Consider the following 15,000-nt stretch of genomic DNA (forward strand, 5'->3'; position numbering starts at 1 on the left):
AAAAAAAAAGCCAGGCGGTGGTGGCCCACACCTTCAATCCCAGCACTTGGAAGGCAGAGGCAGACAGATTTCTGAGTTCAAGGCCAGCCTGGTCTACTGAGTGAGTTCCAGGACAGCCATGACTATACAGAGAAACCCTGTCATGAAAAGAACAACATCAACAATAATAATAATAATTAGATAAGACACTGGCACACACTTCAATGTGAATGTCTGCAATTAAGAAGGCTATCTTGGGGGAGTGGCAAGTAGGTGGAGGGTTGGTGGTACCAGATCTGTGGCAGGCTGCTGCACACATGGTAACTTTGTATAATAACAGAGCATACATTTTAAAGAGCTGGAAAGAAGGATCTTGAATGTTTCTACCAGAAATAAATGACCCATGTTGGACGGTGTGTATGTGTTCCACCTGAGTTAAACATGCCATGACACATGTATGGAAACTATATGTGGTTCCATGATGATGAACAGTGATCACCAATGTGACAAGGTCTAGAATCCCTTGGAGAGCCTCCTCAGGGTGGGTCTGTGACTGATTATCTTGATTAGGTTAATGGAAGCTGGGAAACCCACCCTAAAAGCAAGTGGTACTTTTCTGGAGGCTCCAATCCTGTGCTGCATAAAAAGGGGGGCAGGCAGAGTACGAACATGAGTGGCTCTCTGCTTCCCGGCTATGTAAGGACCTCTTGGAAGCGGCCATTCACTGTAGCACCATGCCTTCCTGCTGTGACGGACTGTGAGCTTGAACTGTGAACCAATCAACCTTTTCCTAAATGGCTTTGCAGATTATTTTACCACAGCAACTGAGACAGCACCCCATCAGGATGTAAGTACTATGTTCATGTTTCTATGTGCTGCTAAGATTTTCTACATTAGAGAAGGGGGCTGAGGCGAGATGGCTCCTGGGGTAAAAGGAAAGGGCTTGCTATGCAAGCGCGGTGACCTGACTGTTCCCAGTACCCATGTGAAGAGCCAGGTGTGGTGTGCTCCCATTAGCCCAGTGCAGAGGACACACAACAGGTGAGTCCCTGAGGCTCCAGGGCCAGGCAACAAAGCTGCAGCAAGTCCTGGGTCCTGGGTCCCAGTGACAGACACTATCTCAAAATCAAGGTGAGCTGTTCCCTAGGAACACACACACACACACACACACACACACACACACACACACACACACACACCAGAGGTTTGTTGTTATTTTGTGGGTTTTGGGTCTTTGGTGGTGTTTTGTTTTGTCTGTTTGGTTGGTTTGTTTTTTGTTTTTTGGGTTTTTTGTTTGTTTGGTTTTGGTTTTGGTTTTGGTTTTTTGATTTTCCAAGACAGGGTTTCTCTGTGTTGCCCTGGCTGTCCTGGAACTCATTTTGTAGACCAGGCTGGCCTCGAACTCAGAGAGATCCACCTGCCTTTAACTTCTGGGTGCTGGAATGGGTATCTGCCTCAATTGCCGGGCCACACATATGCAATGTGCGTCACACATTTCTCTACAAAACTAATTATATCAAATCTGTGCTTCCCTCCTGTGCTGCTGGCTGGAATGTAGAATGGCCAACCAGTTTGAAGAACATTTTCACCTTTCTTTACAGCTTAAGCAAACAGCTATTCATGCCCCAGCCATTGTACTCCCCCAGGGTAACTCACCAGTGTCCGTCATCTATACTTAACAACAAGGCTTTACAGCAACTTTGCCTGCAACAGCCTGATAAGAGAGTGAAACCTCACCACCCACCACCAAGTGAGCAAAGGGGCTGGAGAGATGGCCCAGGGATTAAGAGCTCTTGTTCTTACAGATGATCAGGGTTTGATTCCCAGCACCACGTGGTGGCTTACAGCCATATGTAACTAGTTCTTCTGATCTCCATGGGCATAGGGAACACACATAGTACACAGGCATATGTGCAAACACACACATATACACAAATAGAAAATTTAAATGTATAAAAAAAAAAGGTGTGCGAATATAGAATATAGTAATTGTGGCATGGTTGTCTGACAGACAGGATTAAGCACTTCTGGGTTCCCTGGTCATGTGACCATCTAATCTACTGCTGTCACAGTCACAGCTCCTGTGGGATCCCCAGCTCTCTTGGGGAGGTTGGCACACTGCTCTGCTTCACAACCACAGGGCAAGGACTTAGAGGACAGGCAGGGCTGCACAGAGTAACAACAGAAGCCAGGTGACTGCCTGCCTCACCTACACAGGAAGTGGCAGACTGTTTACAGGAAATCCCTTAGCGACATCCAAAGTCCTGGTTAACCACTGGGTCTGGCAAGCTTCTAGGCTCAGGCACCATGCTGCCGGGCTGATAAGCTGTACCCCACGGCAGAGTTCCCCATTGCTCAGAGACACTGAGTCTCCAATGGAACCCTTTCTCAACTCTGACAACCAGATTAGAGCCAATGTTGTACCATAGACAGGGAGCCCCATTATGCCCTGCGGGGTCTCCATTTCCTTACCGCATCTTGATGATGAGCTATATCTGGATTAAAAGAATTAGGGACACCCAAGCTTAGAGCTGTAAACCCCTGCCCCAAAGGATCATAAAAGACTTCAAAGGCATAGTAAGCGCATGTCACCATGGTACCCAGAAAGATGTTTTCCCTCCTCTTAGCTTCCTGCCTGTCTGTACACAGAAATAGCCTCATCCCAGACAAACACAGCATCTCTGATCTCTAGATAAAATCTTTGGCTTCCAGGACAGATGCTCTGAGCCAGGGCCCTGTTTCTCATGAAGCCTGCCTGTCCTGACCCAGCCTAGTGGGGAAGGCAGACAAAGTATGTGTGCCTGAGGAGACCAGATGAGTAAGGTCAGCTCACTAGACCTCACTCAGCAAGACAAGTGGCAGCCAGGAATAGCCCTGGGCATCTAGATGCTCACTCCAGAGAGCTACCCTTCACCAATCTGGTTTAAAATGCCACCTGATAAAACACCAACCGAAGCCAGGACCGGGGTGGAGATAATCCTGTCTCTGCATTCCCAGCCATCATGTCTAGAGGAGTGGAAAAGGCTGAGCCCAGACAGCAAATGGACTGGCTTTTGGCAGGACTCAGTGATCAGAAATTTCTCTGGACACCGCCCAGAACATGCCTGCTCCTTGTGGAGACAGTGGTATACAGCTAACATCTCAGCACTCAGGACTGAGGCTGGGGCATCACTGTAAATTCAAGGCCAGATGCATAGTGAGTCCCAGGCCAATCTGGGGTACAGTGTGAGACTCTGTCTCAAGGAACAGAAGCTTCCAGTACCAGAAGGGCTACTGAGCACAGCAGTAAGATTCCTGCCTTACAGGACAGGCTGAGCAAGGGGCAGTGGAGAGACTGGCAAAGCCACGGGAAGCCAGGCCAAGTCTGTGGCAGTGGAGAGACCGGCAAAGCCACGGGAGGCCAGGCCAGGTCCGTGGCCTTCTCCAGCTTCTTAGTATAGTGACCTTCAGCAGGCCTTAGGTCACTTCCCAAGGCCAGCTTCTTCCTCAGTGAAGGGGGGCGGGGGAGGCAGAAAAGGATCCTGGGACCATATATAGCTGTGGGATGTGGGACTTTCCTATAGCTGCTTGCATAATACTTCAGTGGGTTCTGGTGTGTGTGTGTGTGTGTGTGTGTGTGTGTGTGTGTGTGTGTGTGTACAGAGGCCAGTGGGCAACCTCAGGTGTGATTCCTTAGGAGACATCCATCCTGATTTTGGTTTATTTTTTCTTACTTGGGTCATAGTTCCAGCGTTGAAGCACATTACCAACAGTCTCTCCGAGGTCCTTCAGTGGCAGTTAGGGGTAAGGTATGTGCTGTGGTCTGTTGCTACTTCCAGTACCTGGACCTCAACCAGGTGGGAGCCAGTGTTTGTAGAGGACCCAGGGGACACAGAAGATGGCTAGGGGACACGCCACAAAAAGCCCTCCAGCTTCTAGAAGTGTCTGCAAGCCCAAGAGCAGAACAGTCCCTGTAGCCCCCAGCAAGAGTCTCCACCAGGACCCGGCTGTGCTTCCTTTGTGGCCTCATGACTGATCCTACAGTGAGTTCTGGCTCTTCGGGGACAAACCAGAGCAGAGGCTCCATGGAGGGACAGTTGTCACAGCAGCGGGCAAGCAGAGAGCCACTATGTGCCTGCTTCCTGGAACCATGCTCAGCAGTGGCTTGCCCATTCCCTACAGTTGGCTCCAGGCCTGGGGGGCCCTGCCCCTGCTTTTGTGGATTTGGTATCTCTCTCTCTCAGCCTAGCCTGGACTCCTGAATTTAACTTGCCATCAGCTAAAGCAGGCAGAGGGCTTTCACTGAGCCATCAGATGTCACTTGGAAGCCACTTGACTCCTACACATTCCACTCCCCAAACCCAGGCTGCCACGTCCCACTGTGGTGCAGCTGTATGCTGTCCCAAAGATGGCTTCCTGAGCTCCTGGGTTTGTGTGATCTGACTGGACTACTCTTCTGGGAACACACACACACACACACACACACACTGCAAAACAACAACAAAAACCCACCATGGTCCCTTGTACCCTTGCATGCATGTTCAATGCACAATCAAAAACCAAACTGACACAGGCACCTCCCATGAGCCATCCGGTAGAGAGTACCAGAGAGGCCTAAGATGCAACTTCCTGCACTGTGTCTCAGCCTCGAGACAGAGCACTGTCGATGTTATAAAGTACCCAGAGAAGCGAGCCTGAGGCCTGGATCGGTAGATTGAGGACTTACTGTACCTAAGTACACAGACTTCTGGGAAGTGAGGTAGGGAGAAAGGCCTTTTCTGCCTGAAGACCCTGGATGGAGCCACGCTGCAGGCTAAGGGCTTCCTTCGAACCAAAGATTATGCCGGGTGGTGGTGGCACAGGCTTTTAATTCGAGCACTTGGGAGGCAGAGGCAGGCGGATTTCTGAGTTCGAGGCCAGCCTGGTCTACAGAGTGAGTTCCAGGACAGCCAGGGTTACACAGAGAAACCCTGTCTCAAAAAACAAAACAAAACAAAAAACCCAACAATGATTATTTGGCACCAAATGTATGTATAGCTGTAGTCTTATGCTCTGGCTGAGCGTGTGCACTGTCAGGGGCTGGCTCAGGCCAGGAGGTGAGTTTGGCTCTATCTCTTGTAAGATATGAGGTCTGCCAGTTCTCAGTCCCCCATTCACACCTGCTTCCTTGTCCATAAGATGAGGAAGCCCCATGGACCATCATGGCATGGTCACTCTGGAATCAGAGCCTAATTTATTCATCCACATTGGCCAGCAGGCAGTGGCCAAGAGCCCCTTTCCAAGAAAGCCTGGGTTTCATCCAAGTCCACACAAATGACCTTGTGCCAGGAGTCCACCATCAGGACACAGAGTCACTCTCGCAACTGTGGGTCCCCCAACTTTCCACACAAATGTTCCAAAAGCTGGGGCTAGTCAGCTGAGTGCCTGCTGCACATGGAGGAGGACTAGAACGGATTCCCCAAACCCAGGTAAAGCCAGGCACCGTGCTATAAGACCACGACCCCAGCACTGGGTCTCTCAGGCTTCCTGGGCAGCCAGTCTAGGCTATTGGTGAGTTCCAGGTTCATCAAGAGACTCTCCCTCAGAAAATAAAATAGAGAGCTTTGAAGACATTGGCCTCTGGTGTCTACAGACATGTGGAGTGCATGGGCATGTAACACACACACACACACACACACACATACCTGCAAAAGCTGTCCTTAAGTCTACTGTCCTTCTGGGACACTAGTCAGGAATATTTCTACAATCCCAGTGCCAGTCCTGATGGAGACAGGACCATGAGAAAGAGCAGGTGTCCTGGCTGACAGGCCAGAGTCCTTGTCTTCAGGCACTTAGCACAGGAACCACAGCTACACAGCATCTTCCCAAACGTTCTCAGCCTGGCCAGCCACGGTCAGCCTGCGACCCCGCATATCCACCACCAGAGCCAAGGGTGCTTTAAAATTAATTTTATTTCTCTTTATATCTTTTATTTTAATCTTTAAAAAAAGGTTTATTTGACATTGTCTTCAAGAGTCTTGCCCCTGCTGGTAAGTGCACGCATGGGTTTGTGTTCACAGTACTGTCCATGACCACGGACAGTTGGTGCTTATTGCTATTGCTAGAAACAGTAAGGGTCCATGCCTGGGTGGGCATGGGTGTGAAGGACAGCTGTAAAGGAAAGCCTGGGGTCTGTAGACAACATGAGGCAATGGACTGAAGGGACCAGCCCAAGAGAAGCTGGGTGTTCTAGCCCAGACCCACACAGCCTCTCTGGGCTTCTCCATAGCCCTGTCTTCTGCCAGGCAGGGGGGTAGAGAGGAAAGGGGAACCCAAGTAAGCCAGGTGGGCAAAGCCAGGCATGCAATGGGGAAGGAGCTCAAGAAATGTGAGTTTGGGGGTCCCCATGTCCAGAGCAGTTCAGGCCACCCCTGCTGTGATTCCTAATCCTTAGCTCCACAAAACCCTAAGAGACCGCTCAGCCCAGGACAATGACTCGCCTCCCCGCCCTCGCCAGGGCCTGTCTCTTTTCTTCAGGGCACAGAAGTCCTGAACACAGAGAAAGCCTTTCCGGTCAACAGCCAGCCCTGATCTAGTGTGCAGCTGAGACCTCATGACTCTCCCAGCGAAGGCGACAGCCTCCACATAAAGGGGAGGCTCCAGGGAGGTCCAGCCCTGACAAGCGGCTCTCCAGCAACTGTGCCATGGCATGCTCTGCTCAGTGTTCTCCAGGTGACTGCAGGCTCCAGCCCTAGTGGCTGAGAATGACCAGACATTGAGGACCCTGGAAGGACAAGCGTCTCCAGTGTAGAGACGGAGCTGGGATCTAGCTGTACCCTCCCATGCTGTCTCCAAGGCTCCCCCACAAATGGCTCAGCAGCAGCAAAAACATTCTTTTTCTTGTGATAACGGTTTTCTGTGCTTATTATTGGTTCGAATCCAGTGATGCAGCTGTTAGCACGCTTAACGGGGTGTCCCTTGAGTCGCTCAAAGTGGGCATTTCTAGAAGCCTTGGCATCACTCAAGGGCAAGTACTAAGTCTCCAGAAGGGAGACCCCAAGACTGCCTACCTTGTGTCAAGCCAGTTTCACAATGGCCGGGTACCTCCCAAGTAAGTCAGCTGACTGTTCCCCAGACCTCCACCCCCTCCCCAGGAGCACCTATGATGGGGAGGAGAGGGAGCCAAGCACCCTCCAGCTAGTGCTTAGAGCCCATCTGCAGCCCAACCCAGAGAGTCTGGGAGCCATTTCCCCTGAGAATGAGCCAGAAGCCCTGATATGGCTTCTTTACAGTGTGCTAGCGTATGGGCATCCCTGGGTGCTGGAACCCCAAATTCAAGTGTGACAGTGCTGGCCAGGAGGAAAGGGCATGCCTTCTTTACCTTATGACAGCTGGGACTGCCCAGACTCAGTGGCAATGCCCCCACCTCAACCCTGCCAGACATTTGGGACCAAGTTAAATGGAAGAGAAAAAGCCACATTCCTAGGGGTGGGTTCTAGAGATAGCAAAAAGTTACCTAACCCCAACCCAACACTTTGGGAACTTCCAGTTTCTTCTCCCAGAATACCTCCACCAGGAAAGTTAAGGCTACTGAGGAGAGAGGAGGGGTCAAGAATCTAGGCCCTGCTCAGCTCGCACCCCTGGCGGGTCCTGGGGAGGGATCCTACTGGGGTAGAGTAGAAGAAGCTCTAGGCAGAGTCTGTGGTTTTGATTCCGTGCAAATAACAGGATAAAACAGCTGGTTTTGGACCTGAGATCCCACTCTTGCCAGGCACGCAGGAGGAGGGGCGGGCCTTAGGTGGGCATCCCCTCTTTCCAGCTCTGACAGAAGAGGGCAAGTCCTGTAGGGCACAGGTCAGTGACCTTCCTATTTCTTTCTCTCCTTTAAATTCAGCTTAAGGCAAAAGTTTGGCAAAGCAAGTCTACATAAGGCCGCACGGCAGAGGACAGGCAGAGGGGGAGGCAGGAAGGGCAGGCTGGGTCCCCTGACAATCAGCCTCCAACCCCTGCCCCTGCATCCACAAAGAGGAGGGGAAAATAAAAAAGCGGTGTTTCAGAGAATCGGCTGCAATGAACACTGAGGTTGTGAGGGGAGGAAAGGAGCCCTGGGGTTGGGGTGGGTGGGCGCCTGTTGTCCTGTCGCCCCTCCCCACCCTGCAGGGAAGCACATGGAAGAGCCAGGAGGCCAGCCGGTATTAGCACAGTGAGATCCGCCCCAGGAGAAGGTAGAATGGTTGTATTTTTCTGAATGACCGGACAGGACACCTGGGTTTCCTTCTGAGCAGTAATATTGTTCCGTTGAGTCTCACCTCACAGCAGCCTGGCTGTTACCGGTGCTTGGGTGGGATCACCACCAGCGGTTGCCCATACTTGGGCCTCCACATGAGGACCTGAGCATCGTTGGCATTGGGCTTGACCAGGGCACTGGGTGGGATGGGCTCATTTTTGCTTAGGATTTTAGGCTGGTCCTGGGCGATGGGCTCCCGCAGCCTGGCACGCTGGCCCAGGGGCCGGTTGGGATTCACCTCGATGCTGAGCTGCATGCGCCAGTGCAGGGTCTGCAGGATGATCATGTCATTGGTGGAGGTGTTGGTGGCCACCAGCCACGTGGTGAAGCTCTGGTCCCGATAGATGTTGGTCAGTTTGGCCACGTTGCTCTCGCTGACGGGCACGGCCCACGTGACACTGGGGTAAAAGTTATCGTTCATGCTGATGATGAACTTGGAGTCTCTCTTGGTGGGCCCCACAATTGTGCAGGTCTCCGTGGTGTTGCCATACCAAGGGTAGTTCACCCCATCAGAGTCACTGATGGCCTCAATCTTTCCTTCCTGAAGGTCGGGGAGCTCCCAGCTAGACCTAGGGGGCAAAGAAGGCCAGGTAAGAGGCTCAGTCACCAGTAAGGCTTTTCTGCATTCTTGTGATGGGTCAGGTATTGTCTGCACCTTGAGGACAGGAGGTACTCAACCCCCTTTGCTCATGGGACTGACATAGGACAGAGAAGACAACAAATACCAGGTAAGATGGTCCAGTCACGGCCCGGCTTCAATAACCCAAGTGTTGGGCTGGAGAGATGGCTCAGTAGTTCACCTACTGCTCTTACAGAGAACCCAAGTTCAGTTCCCACATTCAGCAGCTCACAAACACCTTTAACTCCTACCCTGAGAGATCTGATGCTCTCTTCTGGCCTATGTGAGCACCTGCACTCGTGTACACACACACACACACACACACACACACACATTAAAAATATTTTTGGAGTGCTAGAGACATGGCTCAACAGTTAAGAGCACTGCTGATCTTTTAGAGGTCCTTAGTTCAAGTCCCAGACCCCACATGGTAGTTCACAACCATCTATAACTGTAGTCCCATGGGATCCGATTCCCTCTTCTTATGATGTACACGAAGGCAAAACACCCATATACATAAAATACATACATCCTTTTTTTTTTTTTTTTTTTTTTTTTTTTTTTGTTTTTTTGAGGCAGGGTTTCTCTATGTAGCCTTGGCTGTCCTGGAACTCACTCTGTAGACCAGGCTAGTCTCGAACTGAGAAATCCACCTACCTCTGCCTCCCAAGTGCTGGGATTAAAGGTGCATGCCACCAATGCCCAGCAAAGCCCAACTCTTGACAAGGACTTGTCACTGAGTCTACAGTAATGACAAACACTGGCAAAATTGGGCCTTCACAAACACCAGTGGGATAACCATATGAAGCCAAACAGTTCTATGATCTTAGGGTAGAGGCCATGGCCTCTCAGAGGCTAGGGGTTCTACTGGACACACAGCCTTGGAATACAGCCTTGGGCGGAAGATGGAAGTGCAGCTCAGTAGAGCTTCCTCCTGTCACATCTGTTCCTCCTGGGACATGAGTGTGTCAGGTAGAAGAGACGCACTCTACCTGCTGGGCCCATGGTGGGTATCTAGCTTGGACATGGGGATCCCCACAGGCCTTAGTCCCAGCTCCCTCAGTGGCTTGAGAACCCAGACAAGATCCTCCCCACCCTGGGACCTTCAGAACTATCATAGTTATCCCAAGGAGACTGCAGGAGCTGCACAGGGACTTGTGAACCCAAGGCACATGCACAGTAAAGGCCTACAGCAGAGACTGCCAGGGATTCTCTCAGAATCTCAGAAAAGGATCTCACAGACACTCAGGAGATGTCCACCAGCCTAGCTCAGTTACTATGGGGACACAGAGACACACCTGTGGCTACTGGAAAACACTCTCTGGGCTTCAGGGTCCCTCAGATGACAGACCCAAGGATAATCACCCAGAAGAACCCCAGCTGGAACGAGGCCTAGCAGGGAATGAGACAGCACCTGCTCAGATGTGGCCAAGGAGTGGGGTTTACTGCCCAGGAGCCCAACTGACCCACCCGATTTCCAGTCAAGCCTAATAACAGCACTAAGGCTCACACATCTACTGCCCCAACCCACAGCTTGACAGGAGCCCACGTGCCTTTTCAAAGAGCATTCCTAGCCAGGCATCTACCTATAACCCCAGCCCCTGGGAGATGGAAGCAGGCAGATATGGAGTTCAAAGGAATCCTCAGCTCCATGGCAAGTTCAAGGCTAGCCTGGGTTCCATGAGGCTTCTTTCAAAAAATAACAAGTGGCTAGGCGGAGGTGGCGCCAGCATTTGGGAGGCAGAGGCAGGTGGATTTCTGAGTTCAAGGCCAGCCTGGTCTAAAGAGTGAGTTCTAGGACAGCCAGGGCTACACAGAGAAACCCTGTCTTGAAAAACTAACCCCCCCCCTCCAAAAAAAGTGCTTTTCTGTCTGTGGCAAGAATAACTAAGGGAGAGAGCCACTGAGTCCAGGGCTGAATGGATATGGAAAACACAGTTCCTCCACACAAGGGAGGAGCCTTGAAAGGAAAGGAAATTCTGACACGAAATGGTGTGGAGGAGCCCAGGGGCAGTGTGCTAAGTAAAAGAAGCCACCACAAAAAGGTAATTACTGCGGAACAACACTTACATGTGGCCCCCAGAGCACCTGAGTTTCCAGACAGAAGAAAGTGGAGCCAGGGCTGCTGTGGGCCGGAAAGAAGGATGCTGGGTAATGGACGGAGTTTCAGTTAGCAATGGCAAAGAGTTCCAGAGGAGGATGGTGAGGTAGGTGCTTTTGAGGGTACCTAACGCCATGGAACTATGTAACCCAACCATGCGGTGCTAGAGTGTCGAGTGTCGCAGCACTGGGGCCACAGTGATTCAATGTTGGTGTGTGTGTGGTGTGTGTGTACATGTTTGTGTGGGGCAGTACATGTGTGCAGGTGTGTGTACATGCACATCTGTGAGAGGCCCGGGTTCTCTCCATGTTAGTCTATTTGGCTTTGGGAATTCCCAATCTCTGTCTCCCACAAACTGGAATTACAAGCAGGCCCTCGCACCCAGGCAGCTTCTACTTGTACCCTAGGGATCTAAACTCTGGTACCCATGCCTGTGTGCAAGCACTTTACAAGCTGAGCCCCATCCCCGGGACCCCAGGCTCTGCTAAGTTCACAAAGCCATGTGTGGCAGTCCAGGACCTGAGTACGTCTAGACACAATGAAACTGTCTCTCCACTGCAAGCAATCCCTTGGGCCCAGCTCCACAGCAGTGTGTCAACACCCCAGAATAGGGTTCCTGATTCCCCAGCAGGATTCAGACCAGAGAGGGCCCTCAGCCCTGCCCTGAAGCTGCTTCTGTCTCCCTCCGCTGGGTTCAGGCTTTTGCTTTAGGTTTCTTCCCTTGGAAGTCTTTTTAGTGCCCTGTTTGCTTTGCTGTGCTGAGAAGGGGAACCCAGAGCCCTGGACAAAGCTACATCATGCTCTAACCACTGAACCACACATCCCTAGCCTGAGGCAGGTACGGCCTTATTCCTTTTGGCCTGTGAGTTGTGGTGAGGAGGGTGTTAGAAGATCTCATTCTGGGCCAGAGAGATGGTTCAGGGGTTAAGAGCACTAACTGCTCAACTAGAGGTTCTGAGTTCAATTCCTGACAACCACATGGTGGCTCACAACCATCTGTAATGGGATCTGATACTCTCTTCTGGTGTGCCTAAGGACTGTGACAGTGTAGTCACATACATAAAATAAATCTTTAAAAAAAAAATCTCACTTTATCCCCATCACTCCAGTAGCCCAGACTGGCCTTAAACCTGAGGGAGATCCTCCTGCCTCAATCATGAGCTACCATGCCCAGTGGAAAAGCGTTTAAAAACAAGAGCTGGCCAGATGGCTCATCGGTTAAAATCACTTACCATGCAGCTAAAATCAGAGTTGCATCCCTGAGATCCACATAGAAAAAGGAGAGAAGCTATTTCTAAAAATTGACCACTGACCTCACAAGCTCATAGGACCACCTGTGCCCCGCCCCTCTAAAATACATAGATGTAAAAGGCAGAGAACAGACTTGCAAAAAACAAACCAAAACAAAAAACAAACAAACCCAAAACCATAGCCCCTTTGAACTTCCAAATTACTGTAGGCCCAGGTGGGGGTACTTAGCACGAGTGTTACCTAGCTCTGTGACTCTTAACAACCAAGCCCTGCCAGTCACAGACAGGTAACAGTCTCTATGAGCTGGCAGCCAGCAGAGTCTCATGAGAGGCATTACTCAGAAGCAAAGCAGAGCCAACTACACTGTTTTGCCGTGGACCATCAAGGCATCAAGAGAGCCTGCAGGTTTCTAGCTGTGGGGGATGGGAAAGGTCGGGGACTGGTCTGGGACAGTGTGAGAAATGCACCGTGGGATGAAAACAGAGGTCTGACAGTCACACCACAACACAATAGCATCCAATGTACTAATATATACCACCTGCCACAGCTGTAGTAACAAAATTAGGGCGAGCTTTTCAAAAAAAAAAAAAAAAAAAAGGCCTCAGGCCTCGGGATGCAGAGTCTGGTGGCACAAGCCTTTAATCCCAGCACTTGGGAGGCAGAGGCAGGCAGATTTCTGAGTTCGAGGCCAGCCTGGTCTACAGAGTGAGTTCCAGGACAGCCAGGGCTACACAGAGAAACCCTGTCTCTAAAAAACAAAAACAAAAAAACAAAAACAAAACAGGAAAAAAACCCATATCCATTAAGCTAGCACTCTTTAGGATCTAGAGGTGAAAAGGCAGGCCACACAATAAAATAAAAAAGATGGGGTTTCATATATGCCAAGATGACTTTGAACTTTTTTTATTTTGTCTTGTTTTGGATTTTGATTTTTCCAGACAGGGTTTAGCAGTATAGACCTGGATGTTCTGGAACTTGCTCTATAGACCAGGCTAGCCTTGAACTCAGAGCTGTGCTTCCCGAGTGCTGGCATTAAAGACCTTTCATGCTGTACACATTCCCACAAGTGACAAGACATCATCACAAGGCCACCTCTGTAGGGTGCATTTTGCTCTGGAAGGGCGAACTCAGACCTCAGCCTCGACACTCAGCCTTCTTGACCTGCATAGGATGAGACGCTAAGACCTGAAGTCCAGGCTCTCAGGAAGGCAGAGGCAAGAGGACCAAGCATTCAAGGTCAGAAAGCTTGAGGCTGCCTTGACTTAATGAAACCCTCTAACAAACAAAGCAAAACCCAAGCCACCCAGACCGTGAGACCTTGTGAAGAATGAAAACATAAGCATATTCCAACACTGAGAACTTGGATGTGGTGACAGCTATGGGGACCTTCTGAGCCTCGGCTGTGCAGATGTACACAAGTCACCTGCTTCCTAGGCCACCTGCCACGCCCTTGTCCTCTGGGGTGTGAGGTATCAGAGTAGCGGGCAAGCCCAGACTTGAACCTGGACCTCAGCATGCTTTCAGAGCCGCTGGCATCGTCTGAGATGGTGTCCCTAGATCCCCTCAAAATCCCTAATCCTGCAGCAAATGACATGGTCACCAGCTCACCGTGTCTGCAGAGGATCTGTCTCAAAGGCAGGAAAGGGAAGACAAGAGCTATGCCCTGGGCATGCTTGGGGTACCACCTGTGCCCGGGGTACCACCCGACTCCCGCTCCCTGGCAGAGAATTCGCTGCCCTGCCTGGTTTCCCAGATTCTAACCTGTTCCCTCAGAAGTCCCTCAGATTTTTTAGAAACACAAATTTGGTCTCATTACTCTGATCCTGTTAAACCTGCCATGGCAGGTCAAGATCTAAAGACCAAGCATTCACTTGTGCATAAGGCTGCTGCCTGGCTAATTCTCAGTTCCCTGCCGAGGCCCTGCCGCTCCCACCCCGCTTAGTGTTCTCCTGCTCCTGCTCTGATGGGGGAAGGGGGCAGCTGTCCAGCTCTGGCCACAACCCCAGGCAAACCACTCTGGCACTTTACACAAGCTAGGTGCCCTTGGCCCATGTTCAATACCATTAGGACGTTGTAACTGTCTCCTGGCGCATACTCCAGAGCAATTAAAGGACTGTTTGTGGGCAGTCTTCCCCCAGACAACCACAAAGGCCAAGAGAACAGAGCCACACCTGCCTTGAACCTTCCCACATATCCAGGACTCATCACAGTGCTTGACCTATACTTGGGCCCCATAAAGCTTATAGCCTGGCTCCCTGGCCCTTGGCAGCATGCTGGGTCACTGACTCCCCAGAGTTCACCCTGCAGAGCTGCAGGTGGAACGGGCACTTTTAGGACTCATTGTGACCACACCACAAAGCTATCCCTCATACACTTATGTACACCCAGATACATCTATAAGTGTATACATGTGTGCATGCAAATTCACACGTCTATACATGTCATGCATGTACACATGCAGACACATATAAGCACATGCAGACACACATGTAAAATGCATGTGCATAGCCAGGCGGTGGTGGCTCACGCCTTTAATCCCAGCACTTGGGAGGCAGAGGCAGGCAGATTTCTGAGTTCGAGGCCAGCCTTGTCTACAGAATGAGTTCCAGGACAGCCAGGGCTACACAGAGAAACCCTGTCTCGAAAAGCCAAAACAAAACAAAACAAAAAAACCAAAACACACACACACACATGTGAACACACAGAGAGGGGATCTCTGATCAGCATATATGACTGAAGGTGAAAGGGGTTCAGGAAGACCTGCAATTGGAGCTGGAGGTAATCAAGGAGGGCCACCATGCTGCA

The 15,000-nt window shown here is 50.9% G+C and overlaps 1 protein-coding gene across 2 annotated transcripts in view; it reads right to left on the minus strand.

Moving 5' to 3' along the window:
* Positions 1-5,893: 5,893 nt before the first annotated feature.
* The window catches only part of Fam78a (family with sequence similarity 78 member A), a 21,916-nt gene continuing 12,809 nt past the window's right edge, over positions 5,894-15,000 (minus strand). Inside the window, exon 3 of one of the 2 annotated variants that reach the window (XM_031369774.1) lies at positions 5,894-8,793. In XM_031369774.1, coding sequence (XP_031225634.1) covers positions 8,265-8,793 — 529 coding nt within the window. In that variant the 3' untranslated portion in view covers positions 5,894-8,264. The remainder of the gene's footprint in view (positions 8,794-15,000) is intronic. The other variant, XM_031369775.1, reaches the window with a different exon arrangement.

This window comes from Mastomys coucha, unplaced genomic scaffold (genome assembly GCF_008632895.1).
Source record: "Mastomys coucha isolate ucsf_1 unplaced genomic scaffold, UCSF_Mcou_1 pScaffold15, whole genome shotgun sequence".
Lineage (NCBI taxonomy): Eukaryota > Metazoa > Chordata > Mammalia > Rodentia > Muridae > Mastomys > Mastomys coucha.